The sequence below is a fragment of the Bubalus kerabau genome, chromosome 1 (genome assembly GCF_029407905.1).
Source record: "Bubalus kerabau isolate K-KA32 ecotype Philippines breed swamp buffalo chromosome 1, PCC_UOA_SB_1v2, whole genome shotgun sequence".
NCBI lineage: Eukaryota > Metazoa > Chordata > Mammalia > Artiodactyla > Bovidae > Bubalus > Bubalus kerabau.
The window spans coordinates 155934393-155956858 of NC_073624.1; the positions used below are offsets into that span (position 1 = coordinate 155934393).

Sequence of the window (22466 nt, forward strand, 5' to 3'; positions counted from 1 at the left end):
GTTTAGTGTTTCTTTAAAAAGGAAAGGAGAAGGGAAATGAATTGGGGGGAAAGAGGAAGGAGAGAGGGAGGGGAGGGGAAAGAAACTCTACTTACGCCGTTTGCAGCCGCATTTTTTTATCCTTTTGGGATCTGTGATGTCATCATGACAGGCCTTGCAGTAAAAAAATGCCCTGGAGAGAGAGAATGGAAAAACTGACACATTTCATAATCCACCCAAGTGAAATGAGGACCGCATTTCCTCCACCATGGTGCCAAATTAATGAAACACGCCAGCACTAATTTCCTTTAATCTTCTGAAAGGTTTAGACATTTATAGACGGAAATGTTTGTTGCAAGACCATTTACTTCAAACACAGGATTCTGCAATTTGAGTTAGTGCTTCTTTTCATAAACTTTTATTTGAAAAGGAGCTGGGAGAGGGTTTGCTGATGTGACACACCACGTCTGCCCTCCCCGCTTGCATTTTCAAGAACAGCCCCAATGCCATTCATCAGAACACTTGGGCAACCAGGTCTGGGCCCTCGGTGGGAGGTTTAATACATCCCTGACATCCTCATGGTCTGATCAAAGAGGCATTAAAAGGGCACAAGGATGACTTTCCTCAGTCAAATAAAAATATCAGCCTTGTCACTGATATTTGAAAGCACATTCTCTTGTCAGCCAAGGTAAGCAAGAAATTGAAGAAGAAAGGAAAGTCATGGGGGTCCTCTGTCAAATTCTTTCTGGGATTTCATAGCCCATATTTACTCCCAAACAGGCTGGACCCACTCCCACACTCTCCAGACCTGAGAATACTACATCAGTGAAGGTTTTCTTCTTACTAAGGAGCACATTTCACTTGACCCCAGGGATGGGTTGGGCAGAGGGTGTTATAGGGTTAGGGTAGAGGACTAAACCTGGGTAGAAAGGTGACCCACAGGCAGCAATCAACAAGAAAATCCCCTCATGTGACTCAAGTGTCAATATGTGATTACAAGGTGCATTGGCTGTGCTGGAGATATATTCTGGATGAGACAAAGCAAGATCACTGGGGCACTGTTTAAAATGTACAGGGCCTGGAAAAACAGCACTGGGGGCCTGTATCCTTTCAGTACTGGGGAGGGGGGTGGGTACCGTGACAGTGATAAAATTCACCGGAACAACCTTCTGAATAAGGAGACTAACAAAATTTCTGGCTCACCACCTTCATCACTCCCAACATGCAACTGAATGCCAAGGATAAACATGGTCTTTCCTTGACCTAGGCTATAAAGAAAGAAACACATTTCTTGACCATGTTATTCTCAGTTCCTTTTTGTTTTTCATAGGACTTCATTTATGTTTGGCAGTGGCTAGAAACCAACTTTAAGACTTTGGGATCTGGAAGAGATTGTGTAGATCTGGCAGCCGAAGTCCCTGGGACTCAGGGTCCTCATCTGTAAATCGAGGAGGTTGTCATGATCTGCCCAAAGTCATCCTGTCTAGACCTTAGCCGACTCCAGGACTTCTAAAGTCAAGCCCAAAGCTCTTTCTACCTTAGCAGCTCAGCCACTGCTTAAAATGCCAGTTCTCAACCATCTTGCAAAAAACAAAAGGTAGCTGATTGCTTGCCTGAGTGACAGTGTGGCTAAGAACCCAATCAGTGATGACTTGCCGTGAAAGGGGAAGGACAGGAAAGGAGGAAGCAATTTTTCTTTCACTTCCCTTGGACATTTTCTCCCCCATTTGATGTCTCTACACATAATAATAATAATTGTAACAAAAAATGCATTTATAGAGCACAGATTATAGCCCAGGAGCTGTTTTAAGCATGTTATAAGCATTAACACATTAACATATTTGATTCTCAAACAATCCTTTGAAAGAGATATGATTATTATCTCTGAATTACAGATAAGGAAACTGAAGCACAGAGACGTTAAGCCCAAGGTCACAAAGAGAAGAGTAACAGAGCCTGGATTTGAACTCACACAGTCTAGTGCCAGAGCCCAAGGTCTTAACACATCTCTACTAAAGAGATGGTGAGACAGTGATGGGTCTGAATAGATGACTAAAAACGTAAAGTATGATTATTTCATGAATTAAAGCTGGATTCTGAAAACGAAATATGCAAAGGGCCAGACATGTAAACTTAATGAGTGAAATGGGGGTGGAGGGGCCTGTGGCGACCTGGAGATGCACTCCCCCCAACCGAGGGCACAGTATCTAAGCTCCAGCTGATTCTTGCTAAGAGGCACTTCTCTGCACTTCCCCACCCATCTCTGCCTTCCATGCTTACCTGGCAAAGCCCTGGTGCTCCGTACACCTGTACTCAAGCAGCTGAGCCTTGCTGGCGAAAGGAACACACCTCTATGCCAACTGATTTCGCTTTAAATCCATGGTTGTGCACGCCAGGGGTCTTTTCACACTTCTCGGGATCCTCCTCCCTGTCAACTTTCTCGCCATTCCCTCTCCTCCTCACCCGACCCCTTCTCCAGTTGGTGACCTTGCCCCATCCATCATCAAGACGAGATCTGCATCCTGCAAAGCTGGCCTTTAGGGTCTCCTTGTCCTCAGGTTTCCTGTTGTGTTTGGCCAATGGAAGGGGCCAACAGGAGACTGGAGGGTGAAAAGTGGTAGGAATTGGCAGTGATGAGATTCCTTTACTGAAGGACCCGGCTCCTGCCAAGCAGTGTTTCCTACACTGCAGCCTTTCTCTCCACATTCTGACAGCCCTCTTTTGAGTCTCCAGATCCAGGGCTAAGAGTGGCTCCTGTCTGTTGTGAGCGCTGGGGTGGTTTGTCATCACTTGCTAGTTTTCCTTAACTCTGTGCCCATAGCTTTACATGGTCCCTTCATAAAACTCGCCTCCCTTTTCCCATTTAAGCATGTCATTTGTTTCTTGCCAGGACCCTCACTGATACAGCAGCCACCCAAATGTACATCTCCAGCCCTCACTTTTTCCCAGAATGCCAGAATCTTAGGTCCCACTGGCTGTATGACATCTCCATGTGTATGTTTAGTGTGTATTGCCTGCTTATCCTAGTCTAGATAGAATTCTTGATTTCCTACCACCCAGAACTAGCTCCTTTCCCAATTTACCCTACCTCAGTAAGATGGAGCCATCATTCCCCCAAACAGTGTAAGCTCCAGATCTAGGCTCCATTCTTGATTCCTCTTTTCCCCTCACTTCTTATATTCAGTTCATCAGAGGGTCCTACAGACTCTGTAAAATGTATTCTGAGTTGGTCTTACTTCTTTCCACCTCTACTCACCTCTTGCAGCAGCCCCCAAGTCCATGGGCCTCCTCTCCCCCACTCCCACTACCTCCTATTCTCTACCATGCAGATGGAAACACCTTTTAATACATCATCTCCAGCTTAAGACCATCCATGATTCCATGTAATAACACAGCCTCTGTATAAAGTCCTATGGAAACCAGCCCCTGCTGTTCCCTCTAACCTCATCTCACCCCCTCAGTTCCCTAAACATGACAAAATTGTTACCACCATGTCTCCTCTTCCATTCTGATCCCTGTTCAATGGATTCTTTGTCATCACCTCCATCTCTGCTCATATATCTCTCCCTCAGAGCAGCCATCACTTCAGTTCAGTTCAGTTCAGTCCAGTTCAGTTCAGTCACTCAGTCAGGTCCGACTCTTTGTGACTCCATGAATCACAGCACACCAGGCCTCCCTGTCCATCACCAACTCCCGGAGTTCACTCAAACTCATGTCCATCGAGTCAGTATTGCCATCCAGCCATCTCATCCTCTGTCATCCCCTTCTCCTCCTGCCCCCAATCCCTCCCAGCATGAGAGTCTTCCAATGAGTCAACTCTTCGCATGAGGTGGCCAAAGTATTGGAGTTTCGGCTTTAGCATCAGTCCTTCCAATGAACACCCAGGACTGATCTCCTTTAGAATGGACTGGCTGGATCTCCCTATAGTCCAAGGGACTCCCAAGAGTCTTCTCCAACACCACAGTTCAAAAGCATCAATTCTTCGGCGCTCAGCTTTCTTCACAGTCCAACTCTCATATCCATACATGACCACTGGAAAAACCATAGCCTTGACTAGATGGACCTTTGTTGGCAAAGTAATGTCTCTGTTATTGAATATGCTATCTAGGTTGGTCATAACTTTCCTTCCAAGGAGTAAGCGTCTTTTAATTTCATGGCTACAATCACCATCTGCAGAGATTTGGGAGCCCAAAAAGTCTGACACTGTTTCCACTGTTTCCCCACCTATTTCCCATGAAGTGATGGGACCAGATGCCATGATCTTCGTTTTCTGAATGTTGAGCTTTAAGTCAACTTTTTCACTCTCCTCTTTCACGTTCATCAAGAGGCTATTTAGTTCCTCTTCACTTTCTGCCATAAGGGTGGTATTATCTGCATATCTGAGGTTATTGATATTTCTCCCGGCAATCTTGATTCCAGCTTGTGCTTCCTCCAGCCCAGCGTTTCTCATGATGTACTCTGCATATAAGTTGAATAAGCAGGGTGACAATATACAGCCTTGATGTATTCCTTTTCCTATTTGGAACCAGTCTGTTGTTCCATGTCCAGTTCTAACTGTTGCTTCCTGACCTGCATACAGATTTCTCAAGAGGCAGGTCAGATGGTCTGGTATTCCCATCTCTTTCAGAATTTTCCACAGTTTATTGTGATCCACACAGTCAAAGGCTTTGGCATAGTCAATAAAGCAGAAATAGATGTTTTCCTGGAACTCTCTTGCTTTTTCCATGAACCATCATTTACCCGCAATCTAAATCAGTGACCGTTGCATTAATTCTTTGCAACATGAACAAACAAAACTGCAATTCTCTCCTCCCTAGATTGTGAGGCCATGAAAGCAGTGTCTCCTCCCCACTGTTCACCACTGCTTCCCTGGCACCTAGTACAGAGTGTTCTCAAAAGTGAGTGACCTGCAGATGTTTGATGAATGAAGGAGTAAGATAATGCTCAGAGGGTTTCACCCCTCTTTTCCTAAAGCACCGCATCTGAAAGTTTCTCTGAGCTACAATCCATTAACTTTTCCCCAACACTTTTTTTGCAACCGAGGGTGCAAACTCAATACTAGATCATCATAATCTACTTTTCCATTTTAGCAAACTTGTTTAGTTTCCTGCAAACCTCCAATGTCCTTTCTGTGGTTTTCAATCCCCTAACTGACAGCATTTGCTCTTGACACATCACACACCACGGAAAATTACAGGCTGGTGTTGAGGCTGATTGTGCCAGCATGTATTTGGAAACACCATAAAGCACTTAAATGAGACATATTGTACTCCCTAACACAGGAGGTAATTTGTTTTTTGGACGGCCTGGTATTTGTGGCATTCATTAGTGAGAATGCAATAGGAAATAGAATTACACAAATAGGAGCTTCGTGTTAGATTTGCTATCTGGGAGGCACATGGGATCAGTGGTACACTGTGCCCCCAGCCCCCTGTGCATGCGGAGCACTGTTTCCAGCTTTTGTGTCTTGTGTCTGGTCAAGGGATCAACCTTCTCTCCCAGGAGACCTGGAGGGGCTTCAGTCCCAGTTAGCCTCGCTTTCCTCTTACAGGTGACCCTAGTTTGGGGGGCACTCCAGGAAAAGGAGAGGCTCTATGAACTGAATAAGGAGCTTTTCCTCTTTCACCTGAATAATGACAATCCTGTTCAAATTTGCAGAAGTAAATTTAAGTCATTTGATACCTCAGTCTCAAGGATTTTTTTCTTTAGCTTCTACACCCCTTTTTCTTTTTCTGAGCTTTTTTTTTGGCTGTACCACAAGGTACGCAGGATCTTAGTTCCCCAACCTGGGATTGAACCCATGCCCCCTGCATTGGGAGCATGGAGTCTTAATCACTGAACCACCAGAGAAGTCCCCCTAAAAGCTTTTATAACTAGCAGGGCCAGTTTTTAAGAGGGGATGAAGAGGAAGAAAATAAGTGTCAGTTGTCAAATCTTATAGGTCTGTGCTCAGCAATGGCAGATTCACCTCTTGGCAAATAAGAATGTAAGCTTGGAATGGGACTTACTGGTTTTAAACCCTGGCCCTATGACTCAGTAGACATGTGGCTTTGGGCGAGTTAATTTACTAATCTGTGCCTCAGTTTCCTCACATGTAAATGGCAGTAGCAATGCTCCCTGTCTCACAGTCTGTTGAGAGGATTAAATGAGTTCATCAACGTCTGGTGTCTGCAACTTAGAACACAGCTGGCGCACATGGAACTCTGCATACAAATTCACTAGTGTTTCTAACTGTGGTCAAAAATTTCCTTAGAAAAGGAAAGACCAGTTCCAGTTGGGCTCTGCCACTTGCTTATATGCTGCATGGCCTTGTACAAATCATTTGTCTCAATTTCACAGATGAGGAAACTGAAACCTAGAGAGTTTCAGAAGACCAACCTCACCAGGTTATTTTGAGGACTAGCAGCAAAGACTGTACAATATCCAGCATCAGCCTGGCTTTGAATAGGAGCTCACTGGATGAAGACAGTGTTCTTATGTTGAGTTGCTAAGTCGTTTCTGACTCTTTGTGATCCTATGGACTGTAGATCACCAGGCTCCTCTGTCCATGGGACTGTTATAGGCAAGAATACTGGAGTGGGTTGCCATTTCCTCCTCCAGGAGATTTTCCCAATCCAGGGATCAAACCTGTGTCTCTTGCACTGGCAGGCAGATTCTTTGCCACTGAGCCCCTGGGAAGCCCAGTGAAGACAACAGGCTTAATATAAAAATGACACCTGAACAATTCATCATTTATTTAAGATATTTTATGTAACATTGCGGAGAAGGCAATGGCACCCCATTCCAGTACTCTTGCCTGGAAAATCCCATGGACGGAGGAGCCTGGTAGGCTACAGTCCATGGGGTCGCTAAGAGTCTGACACGACTGAGCAACTTCACTTTCACTTTTCACTTTCATGTATTGGAGAAGGAAATGGCAACCCACTCCAGTGTTCTTGCCTGGAGAATCCCAGGGATGGGGGAGCCTGGTAGGCTACCGTCTATGGGGTCACACAGAGTTGGACATAAATGAAGTGACTTAGCATAGCATAGCATAGCATGTCCTTGAGCTGAGTGACCTTTCTGACCTTCTGAGTCACATTTTTCTATTCGTAAATTTTTTCTAGTTCACAGGCTAGAATCAAATATAATAACACTCCATGGTATTCTGCAGAAAGTCCTATGATTTCCTGGGCTGTTTAAACAGGTTTGAGAATATGAACAAAAGTGTCATGAAACATTGAGGCCAATGAAATCCTGGATTGTACCTACAGAGGCTTAAGAATTAAACCTGACAAAGTCAGCCACTTATCTAGAAAGGCCACCAATAGAAATATAGCCAGTTTGGCATTTCATCTGAAATTAATCCAAACTTTTTTGAGATCCCATTTGACACTTAAAGTAGAAAATGGAGACTTCTCGAGTAAATTTGCCCGGATAATGTTAAGAGCACTAGATGAGGGGCCATTTTCCTATGTTGTCCTGGGTCATCAGGAATTAGGATGATCTTGAACAATCACTTAATCTCCCTGAGACTCAGCTTCTTCACTTGGAAAATGCAGGACCAGGTATCTAGGGTCTCCTAGGTCTAAAATGTTATTATTCTAATTCAAAGGTATGGAACTCATTGTGAGATGAGGAGCCCATGGGGAAGCATGTCAAAGCACAATCCCTTTTTCCTAAGGTTCAGCACCATTTGATGGAAATAGACATGTTAAGCACTTCTGGGGTTAGGGCCCAGTACACATTGAAAGCATAACTCAGTACATGGAGATAGGTACAGCTGAGCCAAAAAGGAAGGCAAGTGAAAATAAACTCTTACCTTTTAACTTCTTTGGCATCACTTGCGATGAAAAATCCTAAAGTACCTTCTTGGATCTTAAGATGGTTTCCAGGATTAATTAATATACTGCTCAGTGAAACAAGAACAAACAAAAAAAGACATAGTTATGAGGTCATGTTCTGAAGAAAACCTTAAAGGCTACACCATATTGTTAACTTTATAGGGGGCCCACTAGTCTAATGCTTTCCCCAAAGATTTTGTCTAGAGCCTGATCTCCATGGCCCTACACATTTAATTGGACGATGCCATCATAAAGTTCTGCTGCCAGGTTCCCAGGCTGGCACACTCCCAGTTGCAGATATCAAAGCAAATCCAGATTTTAGGGCTGAGTTTGTACAATGGGATTGCCATGGGCTTCTGGTTTGAGGCAAAGTTCCTAATCATGTATTGTTTTGGAAATTACTGTTAATGGTCAGTGTTGAGTGTTATTGGTCTAACAGAGCTATGGCTACACTGATTTTCCATTCGATGGCAGGGCATTAATGGGACCCCTATATCATACAGAAACATACATGTATACACACCACATATTACTGCAGGGAATGGTACGGGATGCCTGTAACCAATGTAGAAGCAATCAGAATATCTGCATAACACTGATACGGACCTGGAAGTGGATTCCATGTGCAGCCTGGGTAGAAAGAATTGCATCTACCCTGACAATGAGAAAAAAAAAATGCCAGCAGTTGGAAATACTTAATGATTCCAGTCTGCTGTTTACAAAAATGTATGGGAGTGTTTGAATAACGTATGTGTCTAGTATATCCTGATTGGGGCCAACTTGTAATTAGAAAAAACAAATGCAAATTATCCCTAAAAAAACTTCCCCCACGGGGGAAGTATAAACCTAAATATACACTGTCCTATTTCAAAGTGGTATAAATAGATTAGCTGACCAAACTGTGTTTGGACTGACAGAAGAGATAAATGTATCCTAGTCTAATAAATGGATGAAACAAACAAACTTAACTGTCTTCAGATCAAAAGCAGAATACAGACTATTTTGCACAGAGACTGAGATGAGGCTTTGAGCTTAAGGGACACAGAACTGAGGCATTGTAAATGCAGCACTAGATATCACAGAGTTATTTTTTTGATCTGAAAAGCTGGTGTTTATGGTAATAGATGTCTGGAATCAAGCTAAAGGAACTCCTCCACTGTCTAAGACAATCAAAATGGAGGATGGCATTTAAGACGTCATCTTTTACTGCTGGTAAAACCAATCCAGAAGAGCGGCGTGGCTGGCACAGTAATGCATCTGTAGCAAGACAGGAAGGACCCAGGTGAACTTTTGTTCTCTTTGGAGAACTCAGAGCAGGTCATTATTGCAAAATGTTTGCAGTCACAGAAGCATCGATTATTACCAATAACAAGACCTGACAGGAGGAAATCGATCCTGTGAGATCACTGTGATTAACACTGAATGATAGCAAGCGTCTGAAGATTTGAGGGTTCTGCCCTACAACCACAGGCAACAGTGAGATTCCTCACAAGCCAGGAAGCAGCAGGTCACACTAAAGCGCAGTTTGCAAGGGACAGGAGCTCCGTACAGGTACGTCCTGAACACACCCATCAACCACTCTTCACCTTGGTTTAGCAGCCCTCTGACTTTTCACCATTATAGAGGAAGAGGGTCAGAGCTTATCACAGTTTCGATGGGTCCCTGTTTCAAAGTCAAGCAAATGGGATGTTTTAGAAAAGCAGAAGGCTGGATTTTGCACTTTCTTATCCTCATGACTGTGCTGTATGGCAGTTCTTCTGTGCCCTAGTTCTGCAATAAGAAATTGGGTCCAAATTCCAACCCCACCATTCAGTTACTGTCTGACTTTGGGCAAGTTACTAATCCTCCCTAGAACTCAACTTCCTCACATACAAGATGAAGATAAGCATAGTCTGCTGTACTTTTTTTCAAAGGATTAAGGGAGATGATGCATAGAAAGCTAATGTATATTAGCTTTTTTTATTTATTATTGCAGAAAAAGCCAAAAGTGTATTTCATTTTTAATGAAATCATTACTTTAGCTGGCCCCGTAGAATGGAACATAGAACTTCATACCAAAATACCTTGGCCATAATTAGATAAAGTTATTATAGGAAGAAGAACTGTACACTTCAGAATAATATACAGAAATATACATGAAAATTCTGAGTCCTTCTGGAGTTTAAAGGAACTAATTTCTTGAAGTTGAATAAGCCTACATTTTGATGTGTATTCATATAAGGATGTAAAAGTTTCTGAGTGAAAAAGAAATCCTATCGTAGTTTTAATTAACAATGCAATTCAAAAGGAGAAATTTGACACTCATCAATGTCTGGGTGACATAACAAGCCTCACACAAAACCCTGTTTCATTTTTTTTTTTTTCATCATATGCTTCATTAATTGTACTCCAGTGATCAAGCCCATTGTGTCACAGTTCCTATCAATGGAAAGTTTCTTTTCATTTCCTTTGTTCTTTAGCAACAGTGAATAAGAATCGGCGTACAGTGAGGATTTGGGACTGTCATTCTGGAGACAGCAGGTTGAGATAATTTATTACAGCATCCAAGCTTGCTTTAGTCAAGTCAGTGCGGCGGAGAGGAAAGCTTTTGGGCACTGATGGAAGGTACATTAGTGTTCAAATCTCAGTTTTGATGCCTGTGTTGGTTAAGGGAACAGGTGTGTGTGTTGGACAGCCGAGCTCAGGTTCTGGCCTTGGGCATGGACCTGCTGATAAACCTCACTCTCCTCATCTGTAAAATGGGGGGAATGATTGCTAGCTTACAGTGTCACAAAGCGAATTAAAGTACATACCATACATACTATGTCCTGAGTGAGGGGTCACAAAGCAGGTCCTTAACACATGGTCACTATTATTAGTAAGCAAGGTAATGACAGCAAGTAAACAAGAGGTAGACAATCTCTCAGAGCCTCACTGCTCTCCATTTGATCTTTGGTGCTAATAAACTACCTGCTGCTGCTGCTGCTAAGTCTCTTCAGTCGTGTCTGACTCTGTGCGACCCCTGAGACGGCAGCCCACCAGGCTCCCCTGTCCCTGGGATTCTCCAGGCAAGAACACTGGAGTGGGTTGCCATTGCCTTCTCCAATGCATGAAAGTGAAAAGTGAAAGTGAAGTCACTCAGTCGTGTCCGACTCTTCGCGACCCCATGGACTGCAGCCTACCAGGCTCCTCCGTCCATGGGATTTTCTGGGCAAGAGTACTGGAGTGGGGTGCCATCGCCTTCTCCAATAAACTACCTAGGAGGCATCTTACTGGTACTGGAAGACCTCTGTGCTGACGGAGATATCCAAAGCATTTTTATCCCCATGCCATATCTGGAGATGGGCTCATCTGGACTGGCTTTTGGCTGCACAGTGGAGTATCTCGCTGTTCTTTAAACCTCGTGGCTGTTTGTGTAAGGCACTGTAAGCACCTCCAAGGACATCACTGACTGTGTGATTCTAGGATGCCCTCTTGTTCTCTTTTGGACAGGAGGGGAGGCTTCACATCATCTCTGTGTGAGATTCAAGGCTGCATCATTTGCAGTAAGTATCCTGCTCAGGCTAAGGCAGCCTTCTGGGTGGGAATCAAAAGACTGAGCTCAGCTCTTGAGAATAATGAAGGAAAGAAATCTAGATACACAAAGAAGTTTGTTGTGCTGGATTCCACTCATAGATTTAAGGGTTTGGTAAAGAAGCACGTGCCCCTGATTTCAGGGGACCATTACATACAATACTTCCTGTGTAAGGGTACAAAGTTTCAAAGTCTCTTTAAGGAAATCTATTACTCTTTTTGATATTTTAGACAGTGAGTCTTCTATCCACATTCCAAATCTAGAAAGTTTAAATCCATTAAATCCTCCTCTCTTTGAAACTATAAAAAGATAAGGATCCTAGACAGAAGTAACTTTTTTCCCTGCCAAATGCTTGCTACCCTTAGAATATGCTATTGACCTTCTAATGGGAATATGTAAATCTTTCCAAAGATCTTTGATCTCAAAAGATGTTAAGTTTGTTTGGCTTTTATGGCTGCCAAAAGTCTCCCTCCCTGTGCCTCATTTTAAAACAGGCTTTTGCTCCAATTTTGTCTAATTCACTAGCTTATCAGAGATAAACTTCAAGATGTGTCATGTGAAGAATCAAGGAAATCTCTAAGAAAAAAAAGCCTAAATATCAATTAGCAGAATTCCAATAGGGACATCTTCTTGGCAGGGGTGGATTTTTTCTTAATTCAAGGAACTATAAATGTTCCTCTTTTTTTTCTATGACCTTGTTAATTTCAACTGAAAACATTCAGTAACAGCTGGAGGCAAAGGGCTGGTGTGATCCCTTCCCCAAGGATTCTTACTCTCCCTCTCTTTTTCCTAGTTTTGTATCTAGACTTATTTTTTGGTTCCTTATATACCCTATGGAGCAAATATTTATTTTCTGTAGGGAAACCATAATTAAATAAAAGACTGAAAACCATAATCCTATTTTATTTACTTCTATAAGCAAGTTTCTCATGCTGCTGCTGCCGCTGCTAAGTCGCTTCAGTCGTGTCCGACTCTGTGCAACCCTATAGACGGCAGCCCGCCAGGCTCACCAGTCCCTGGGATTCTCCAGGCAAGAGCACTGGAATGGGTTGCCATTTCCTTCTCCAATGCATCAAAGTGAAAAGTGAAAGTGAAGTTGTTCAGTCGTGTCTGACTCTTAGCGACCCCATGGACTGCAGCCTACCAAGCTCCTCCGTCCATGGGATTCTCCAGGCAAGAGTACTGGAGTGAGGTGCCATTGTCTTCTCCGAAGTTTCTCATAGTAATCAGCTTAAAGCCCTGCCTGCAATAGGCACATTTCAACTCTCTTGAATGAGTGAAAACCATAAGCAGTGGCCTCAGTTACAGAAGTGTCTCGTTCCTTCTCTAATAAAGAGAAAGGTAGTCATAGATGTTCTTCCAAAGACCAAGCTGCAATTCTCACCAGTTGGGGCTATCAAAGGAGTGACCACACTCCTGGGGATTTGGGGTTTGATAGCAAAATGATTTGTTCCCTTTCTCCACCACTTACGCATAACAACTGGGAAACATCTAGTTATCCCTTCTTCAATCATCATAAACTTTACTTGGTCGCTAATTTTGGAGACAACCAAGAATTAGTCATTCAACTGAAACACATTTTTTTAAAGTGAACTTTTTATCCATTATGGATAAATATGACAGGTGTGTATTTCTCTCCTCCCTCCCCTCAGTTTTGATAGGTGTAGCGTACCATTCCCTGAGCAATTACAAAGATATCACTCACATGAGAAAACAGTTTGTACTTGATAACATGGCAATTATATCTGTGTCTAGCAAGCTTACGGGACTTCATGAACTAGGGCAAAAAGATAAGGACATCTAGCACTTTAGTTCACGCTGTGCCCAGATGAATAATGCCACTGGGGGGTGGTATTTCTGACCACACAAGGTCACAGAGGTTGCTATTGGGTGGGACTTTGACCAGTGGTCGCCCTGCAGTTTATGGGCTATGTTCAGGCACAGCCTAAAGAAACCCCAAATCACAAATCTTACTGACTTTCTGGAACTTTTCATTTCTTCTTGGGTTTAAAATATATTCTGCTAGAGTCCCACGCAACTAGACACACGCACTTTTCCTATAAAATATACGTAAGGGCACGGTGAGTATTCCATGCTTCAATATGTTTAAGCCCAATTCACTTACACAGAGACAGCATAATAAAGATTGCTCCCAGTTGGTCACACTCAAATGACCACCTCTATGGTCTGCCAATGACAGGAGCAAGGACTTGTTTAGCCTGAATCCATCTCAGTAATTTTAGAAATGTCATTTTAAAATCTATTTTGCACATAAGGAAAACAGTAGCCATATGCGATGGGAAAGAGAGTTCGTTTGGGAAGGACTATGCTGCATATTTGGTTCTGGGAGCAAACCGTGTCACTTTCTGATACACTTCAGAACAAGTCATGCCTATATCACAACATGCCTCACCACAAGATAAAAGGGGTCAAAGGCCAAAAGCCAACAGCAGAGGTGCAACCACTGTGGACCTTTGAAGATGCAAAGTGTTGCAGTAACTTCTTGCAGTTGGATCATATCAATAATACCAAACTGACAGGAAGCCACCTCTACTCAAGAAAATCACAGAAGAATCTGATTTTGGAAAGAGTTGCAGATAGATAGATACACACACACACAATTACAGACAAAAACACATGGCAGTGATTACAACCACAGAACAAAACAACTCTAGAGAAGATGAACAAAGAGGCATCTCAATAGTATGTTTTCAACAATACTGTCTTTGAGAAAACAACACTGCAAATATTAACCCAAAAAGTTGGGGGGGGGGGGAATCTATTGATGAGGATTTGGTCGTGCTTCATGCAACATAAAACAGCAGCAAAACAGGGTGAGATCACATGGTGAAAACTGAGATACTGCATATTAAGAAATATGCCCAAACACATTGGGAAGAAAGAGAAACATGAGTTCATCTCAATAAACAGTACTCATTCAGCAAATCAAATGTGATGACCTGGCAATTGAGTAGCAGCATTCTAAGTCTGTACTGAGTACTGGCCCAGGGAGAAAGTACAGTCAAATGTTATCATCAAAATTAGCATACGGAAAGAGAGTTAAGTGTAAGGGCTTGGTCTCTGTTTTGTGGATAAAAGGACACAAATTTGTCTCTACAAGCTGGAAACGGGACACAGGGCAGAGGAGGTCACTGGGAATGTGGATGTGGTATGCAGACAAACGGCACCAAAGCACATCAGGACAGGACAGAAACAGACACCGAGGGCTGGAGAGACGCGTTCTCCTTTGTCAGCTCTACTAGCGTTTGCTCCCATCGCTGATGCCATGACTGAAAACAGGGTTGGGCCTTTGTTTTTGTGTAGCTTTCCTGCAAAGAAGTTAGTGCATGATCCGAAAGAATCAACAAATCAAACAAGAAAGGCAATATGCTACTTTCAGTTTTTATGGACTCTGGTTGGAGAGAGGTTTGTATATAAAAACACATATATACACACACATATATATATATGTATATACGGGGCTAGACAAGGGAATGAGATTATATATATGTATACACATATATATAGTCTCTATCTTCCTGAATTCTTGGCAAAGGGTTAGTCCTGTGGTTAGACGTGAAGACGGAGGGTGGAAGTTGGGAGGAAAGTTAACGAAGAGAGCATACCGCTTTCGGCTTCTGCAAAACGACAAGAAAAGAATTGAAAATCAAACAATTGGATAATTAGTTGATTGACACCAGAAGGAAAGAAGGAATAAAACCTTTGTTTCAAGTTATTTGAAGGATGCATGTGAAAACAAGGTTTTCTGGCAAAGCATGGGAACAGTATCATGGGGGTGAAACGGCAACAAAGGAGGCAGTTGACACAGGTCAGAGGCACGGGGCAGGGTGGAAAAAGAGAAGGGGGGGGGCGGTCCTCTGAATGTTAACACCCAGTCACTTAGGAAATGGGAGAGGAAGGCAAATGGGACATTTTTAAATGAAGAACAAAATCAAAATGAGTATCTCAGGAAGGGTCAGAAGCTCAGTTCTTTTTAACACGGACATTGTGTTTGAGTCCTGTGTTTTCTCAGAGGCATGATCCACATTCCCTCCAACACACCTTTTTCCACAAGAACCAATGTGCTTCCACACTGAGACCAAGCCATGTTTGAGGATAAAAGCTGGGAGCTATAGACAGAAAGCTAAACCCAAGTCTTATTGGTTCTTTTCTCCCTTTTCTGAAAAAGGAAATTCTAAAAGCTCTCTGTATGTACAAATATGGCTTTGTTGAAAACATCTCTGATTTGTGAATTAATTGGAGCATCTATCAAATAAAAGATTGTGCCTTCAGGGAGAGCACTGAGTTATTTTTCTTAGAACAGTGACAGCGGATTCACATTGAAACCATTAACAGTCTTTCTCTCTCCCTCCTTTGTGACCAAAAAGTGGCAGGTGGGAGATGGCTGGTTAAGGTACAGGGTGCGGTCTCCTGCCATGGAACTATTCCAGAATGGCTGAGAAACACTCTTCAGCATCACCCACATGATGACATTTTTTCCCTTAGAGATGCACAGAAGTGATAGAGAGCACTAAATTATACAAAGATTTACTAACTTGGCAACATGAGAATATCATTTGCAGAAACCCAGGATACACATTTTCCCCTACACAGGTACAAGGGTATATTGGCAACAACATGGAGAAGCAACAATCCCAGAAACATCCACTTTATCTGTTGAACAGCAAATAGCCAAGAACTCTGGGGTGTTTTGCAAATAATATTCTTCACTTTGCCAGCACAGAGAAGAAAAACGTATATCTACATAAATAGTTGTCAACTGCTAAGACCATGGTCTACCATGTGGTCACCAAATCTACCATTTTGTCTTCCTTTTGGTTGATTTGGATATTCAAAATTATTTAATATGTGATCAGATTGACTTTGTGAGCAATCTGATCTGGTGGTTAAGGTAACAGAGAACATTGGATTGACTGGCTCACAATCCAGTGTTTGATTTTGTTTGTTTGTTTGCTTTGTTTGGGTCATAGAGACACGGACTACATATTTGAAAAGAAAGTGAAAATGAAGTTGCTCAGTCATGTCTGACTCTTTGCGATCCCATGGACTATAGCCTACCGGGCTCCTCTATCCATGGAATTTTTTAGGCAAGAATACTGGAGTAGGTTGCCAAAGTCTGGCTTTATTGAGTCATTCACTCAGAAAATGGAAACTCCTTAAATGATGATAGCAGGAACCTTCTAGTCTTGCCCTGCAGTCAGTTAATAAGGCATTTATTGGAGGATATTTCCACCATTCCCATGGACACCTACAGGTAAACTTTTTTACATGGATGTCAGTTCAAGGGACATAAGCCTGAGCACTTCTCAGTAAGCTCTCCTTCTTCTAAAGCTATTGATAAGAATTGAGGAGCAAAACGTCATCTCTCTTTTATCTGTAATGCGTCCAGTACTCCAACAAAAATTCCTTGTTAATGGCAATGCTTCCTCCTTCCAGCACAAACTCATATATTGAATGGAGTGTTATCTATTTCGACCAGACCCGGTCCCTCATCAGTCTGATTTGCACATAATTAAGTACAAAATAAATAAATAAAGAGGGCTCCTGCCTCCAAGCCCTGTTCTCTGGGCTAATTTACATGAAGCTGATATTCTGCCACCTGGATTTCAGTTGCACCAGGAGAAACACATATGGTACACAATAGGCTGCTTGTAATTTGGCTCCAAGAGAGCTGTGATCTCCCATCACGGCTCTGCCCCATGCCTGCTTTGAAGGAGGCCAGAGTCCACCTGCTTTTTGCTCACAGCAGTAAACATGGGTTTAAGAACAGGGTCTGTCCCTCGTTTTATATTTAGAGGGTGAAAAGTGTAAGTTGGTGTGATCAGGTGGAGATCTGGATGCCTCACTCCTTTCCCCTGGAGAAACAGTCTCTCCAGTGGGGTTTGGGATGCCAGGTGTGTCTGGGATAGAAGTGGCAGGATCTAGTTAAATACACCTTGAAATGTGACTTCAAGTCAGAGAAGTGTTGCATTAGGGTTCCAAACAAATAAATAATGCGTTACGAAAGAAGTGAACCGAATGTTCCCAGCCTGCATGCTCACCATCATAAACGTCAGGTGGGCGCTGGGTCACGGCGAACTTACCGGCTCTCTCGATTGGCGGACTTGTACTCAATGGCTATCATGAGAAGCTTGAGCTTCACAAAACACAGCCTGCAATGAGACAGAAAGTGCTTCCCAGTCAGTGGTTCCAAATGACCAAAGCCACACAAAAAACACTGTTACGACCTTTCCATCTCCTGATGCGGTCATTAACCAAGGGGCCCCTATTCAACAGTTTCTGTGCCAGAGGCAGGGGGCTAGGAGCCACACCTCCCCATCCTCCCCATTAAACTTGATTTCTCACAAGTGATAAGGTGCTGAATGTTCAAAGTGCAAATTGCACTCAGGTCTGGATGTCTAGACACACACCCCAAGCAGGGATTTCTGCCTGGGGATTTATGCTGGGCCAGATTCATTAGTTACTCGGTCGGGTAGTAAAATGTTAACTCCAGGGGGAGGGAGGTATTTGGAGCAGCTGGACCTGTTATTTGGATTCCATTTCGGTCTTTTGTACAAATGGCTCATATTGTTGTTCCGAGCAGACCCCTGTGCGCTTGGAATGATGGTAATAACCCTTAGCCTCCGTGTAAGTGCCCAGCACGTGAGAACGGCACCGCGACTCCTGGCTCCATCCAAGCTCTTTCACCGCATCTGCCGGGTGTTCCGACCCGCAGCCCAGACTGCACAGAGGCTGGCTGGCTCCTGCCTCCAGGTCTTCACTCACACGCTTTCTACCGCAGGAAGCCTCCTCTGCTCCCAACCCAATCTCCAGGCCCAAGTCAAATTGGACCTTCCATGTAGGCCTTCCCAGACCACCGTCACTCTCTGATTTTCTGTCTCAGAACACCTCCAGCACCTTGTGTGCGACCACATCGTTTAGCCCTTAGCTGATTTTATACCGGCTGTGGTTGCCTCCCACGGTTTCATGTGTCTGAACTTTATCTCCTCAACCAGTGCCACTTCTTCAAGAGTCACGGACTTGTTTGGAATTCCCTACAGTACTGTACATTGAACCTGATACAGAAAACTCAAGAAATGAATGAGTTCTGCTTACTCATGTTTGGTTCTAAGAGAACAAAAAAAAAAGTTCAGTAAAATACTTATGCATAAAGATGCTCATGGAAGTACTACGAATACACAGTAAAAAAAACTGAAAGTAACCTAAATGTCCAATAAAAAGGCAAAGATAAAATAGCATGCAGTATAGTATTAGCATTCAAAATGACTTTTAGAAGAATATTTCAAGGTAGATCGACGGATATTATTTTGTAGGTACAAAGATATAAATAACATGTGTGAAAGATGTGAAAACATATATTTATAAACTCATAGAAATAAGAGCTCACATAAACTAACAAAGAATTATATACATTATGTATCAAAAGTTTCCTAAATGGGCATTATCACTCATGCTTTAAGGACTTTTAGACAGAAAAACATTGGTTGACTGATAGATTGAGAAATGAGTTGATGGTTATTGGGCTTCAGCATTGTGAGGGGGAGGAGGTGCTGGGTCACAGGTCAGGCTCTTGGTGTTCTCATTTCATCCCCATAATATCCCTAAGAGGGAGATATGACCCCAGTTATTCAGACTTCCATTGGTGTTTCTGGGCTTCCCTAGTAGCTCAGATGGTAAAGAATCTGCCTGCAATGTGGGAGACCTGGGTTCGATCCCTGGGTTGGAAAGATCCCATGGAGGAGGGCATGGCAACCCATTCCAGTATTCTTGCCTGGAGAATCCCCATGGACAGAGGAATCTGGTGGGCTACAGTCCATGGGGTCGCAAAGAGTCAGACACGACTGAGCGACTAAGCACACACTGATGGTTCTGTTTTACAAGTGATGAGACTAAGGCTCAGAAAGCCCGTGCAACTTGCCCCAAGTCCCCAGCTCATACCTGGCAGGATATACAACATCTTTGTCCCCAGTGAAGCCTATTTTATATCGGGGTAGATAGGCAATATACCAGTGAATAGCAAATATATCAGGGTAGATAGCAAATATACCAGTGAATACATAATACCTTTCCAGATAAGGACAAATACTGTGCAGAAAATAAAACACCTAAGAGGTTAAAGAGTAACGCGGGAGGTGTGTTATCTGTGATGGTCCAGGGGGTCCTTTCTGAAAAATTAAAACAAGAGCACAGAGCACTGGAGCATGATGATCAGGGGCAGGCAATGAGGGCATCTGGGCAAAGAACTTTCTAGGCAGTGGAGACAGCAAGTGCAAAGGCCCTGAGGTGAAAAGGACCAGCATTACAGCCAGGGAGGCTGCAGCTGAGTGAAAAGAGCGACAGGGACAAAGCGAAGTGACAGCAGAGTGACAGTCACCAGGTCAGGGAGAGAGGCGGGAATCAGATTGTGAAGGCTTTGCTGGCCACAGCAAGGAATCTGCAGCTTATTCCAAGTGGACTGGGAGGCTCTGGGTTGGTTCTAAAGAGAAAAGTGACATCATCAGATGCGCTGAACCTGTGGCCGTGCTGTTTGCAGGGAGCGTGCTGGTGAAGGCCTCAGGCGCTCTGGTGGGAACAAGGACCGCTGTTCATTCCTGCCTGGGACGTCATGGTCCCCCACACTGCTTTCTACAGTCAGATTTCAGAGGACCACTTGCATCCAGGCACTTCTGGACTCTCCCGGTGATTTGCAGGTTTTCTGATTCCTGCCAGCAGACTCTAATGACCTGGGCTTTGTGCTGATTATGCAGGCTGCTGAAACACCAACCCACATATCCAACTACAGCTGGAAAAGTGCTGTTCTTAAGTTGTGTTTGATAGAGCATCACACTAACACACACCGTTTATGGGGCTGTTACCTCTGGAGCTTAAATTGTTTAAAATATCAGATGGCTTGTGCAATATTTGTTGAAATAAATTACCAGATTAAGTAACCACTTTTTAATGTAAATAGCAACCAAGAGCCAAACTTGAGGAGAAGGCTGATCTTAACTCAGTACAGATCATGAAGAGGCTGATTTGCTGAAATCCTTCGAGCAATAGCCACTCCCATTAGGGATTCTGATGGTTCTTGGCATCAAGGACCTTAATTGCTTTAATGACCTGATTGTATTGGTGAGAAGGGAAGAAATAGTTCATAGTTAGGGTGAATCATGTCTGCCTAGCTACTACAATACCATTTTCCAACTCTATATAAAAAGAAAGCCGCTTTATAACTCAGAAAAGTCATTAAAATCTACATGGCTTTGTGCATATTCCTCACCTAGCCCAGGGCGGACCAGTAGACCTGAGTCTTCTTTTGTAACTCTCAAATCCATATCTAAAATGATTCTATGTGGGCGTAGAGAGGCCTCTTTCAAGAACTCTTTGACTTAAAACAAGCCTTTGTTCTCTGGCCAAGGGGACTAAGAAGACAGGGACTAAGTGGTACAAACAAAGTGATCACAGGGAGATCCTGGGTTCTGTGTGTTTGGTTCCAGGCCACCTCAACAAAGCAATATCACAACAGAGCAAGTCACATGAAATTTTGTGTTTCCCAGTGTATGAGAAAGTTATGTTTATACTCTACCATGTCTAATAAGTGCACAATAATAGCATCGTGTCTAAAACATAATGAACATACTGTAATTAAAAAAAAAATCCATTGCCAAAAAACCAATTACAAGAGTGACATCAAAGATCACTAATCACAGATCACTATAACAAATATAATAATAATGAAAGTGTTTGAAATATTGTGAGGATTAGAAACATGTGACACAGAGACATGAAGTGAGCAAATACTACTGGAAAAATGGGATAGACTTGGCTTGAATAGGCTTGCCACAGACCTTCAATTTGTTAAAAAAAAAAACAAAACAAAATGCAGGGTCTGCAAAGTGCAATAAAGACAAGCATAATAAAAAGAGGTGTGCGTGTAAATGCAAACAGTTTCACAACCATAGGTTTTTCAGACTCAGGCACTTCAAGATTGACCGGCCCTGCCCTTCTCACACGGAGGACAAGCTGAGGTTCAAAGAAGGAAAAGCAACGTGTTCAAGGTCAAGTGGTGTTTAAGAAGAAAAGCCAAAAGCAGAAATCAAGCAACTTGTTCAAGATTAAACAACTTTCATGGAGAAATGTCAAAAGTGGAAACCAAGTCTCAGTGCAATGTGCAACACAGCTGCTTCTTATAAAAGCAAAGGAAGTGAAGTGGTTGCCCGAAGCACAAAATGCAGACATATTCTGTTTGGTCAGTACAGGGTTTAAAAAACAATAACAACGGCAAACAAAGAACTAGAATTAGATACCAATAAGTGACTTCATAGAAAAGCTAGCTTTCAGTTTTCCTTGAAAACCAGATCTGGCCATATGAGAGCTGCATTCCACATGGCTAAAAGGGACTGGACTTTCAAAGCACTTACCCCTCTGGACAGGACATGTGCTCTCCAATGTGCCACAGTCCCCATCACTCCCTAAGGTCCCAGACCTCCTCTTTCTAATTGTCTGTTGCTGTCTGTCCCCGATAGGCACTGTTGTAGTTGTTCAGTCGCTCAGTCGTGTCTGACTCTGCGGCCCCATGAACTGCAGCATGCCAGGCTCCTCTGTCCTCTACTATCTCCCAGAATTTTCTCAAATTCATATTTATTGAGTCAGTGATGCTATCTAACCACCTCATCATCTGCTGCCCTCTTCTTTTGCCTTCAGTCTTTCCCAGCATCAGGGTCTTTTCCAATAAGTCAGCTCTTTGCATCAGGTGGCCAAAGAGTTGGAGGTTCAGCTTCAGTAGTAGTCCTTCCAATGAATATTTAGGGTTCATTTCCCTTAGGATTCACTGATTTGATCTCTTTGCAGTCCAAGGGACTCTCAAGAGTCTTCTTCAGCACACAATTTGAAAGTATCAATACTTTGGCATTCAGTCTTCATGATGATCCCAACTCTCACATCTGTACGTGACTACTGGAAAAACCATAGCTTTGACTTTATGGACCTTTGTCACAAAGTAATGTTTCTGCTTTTTAATACACTGTCTAGGTTTGTCATAGCTTTCCTTCTAAGGAGCAAGTGGCTTTTAATTTCAAGGCTGCAGTCACTGTCTGCAGTGATTTTGGAGT

General features: G+C 43.1%; 1 protein-coding gene across 5 annotated transcripts in view; it reads right to left on the minus strand.

The window, feature by feature from the left end:
• KCNMA1 (potassium calcium-activated channel subfamily M alpha 1) overlaps positions 1 to 22466 on the minus strand; it is a 771468-nt gene that overhangs the window by 150909 nt on the left and 598093 nt on the right. For all 5 annotated transcript variants that reach the window (XM_055537192.1, XM_055537201.1, XM_055536844.1 and 2 more), the window contains exons 16-18: positions 17460 to 17528; positions 7781 to 7867; positions 96 to 172 (exon numbers count right to left, since the gene is read on the minus strand). In XM_055537192.1, the coding sequence (XP_055393167.1) occupies positions 96 to 172; positions 7781 to 7867; positions 17460 to 17528 (233 nt within the window). The remainder of the gene's footprint in view (positions 1 to 95; positions 173 to 7780; positions 7868 to 17459; positions 17529 to 22466) is intronic.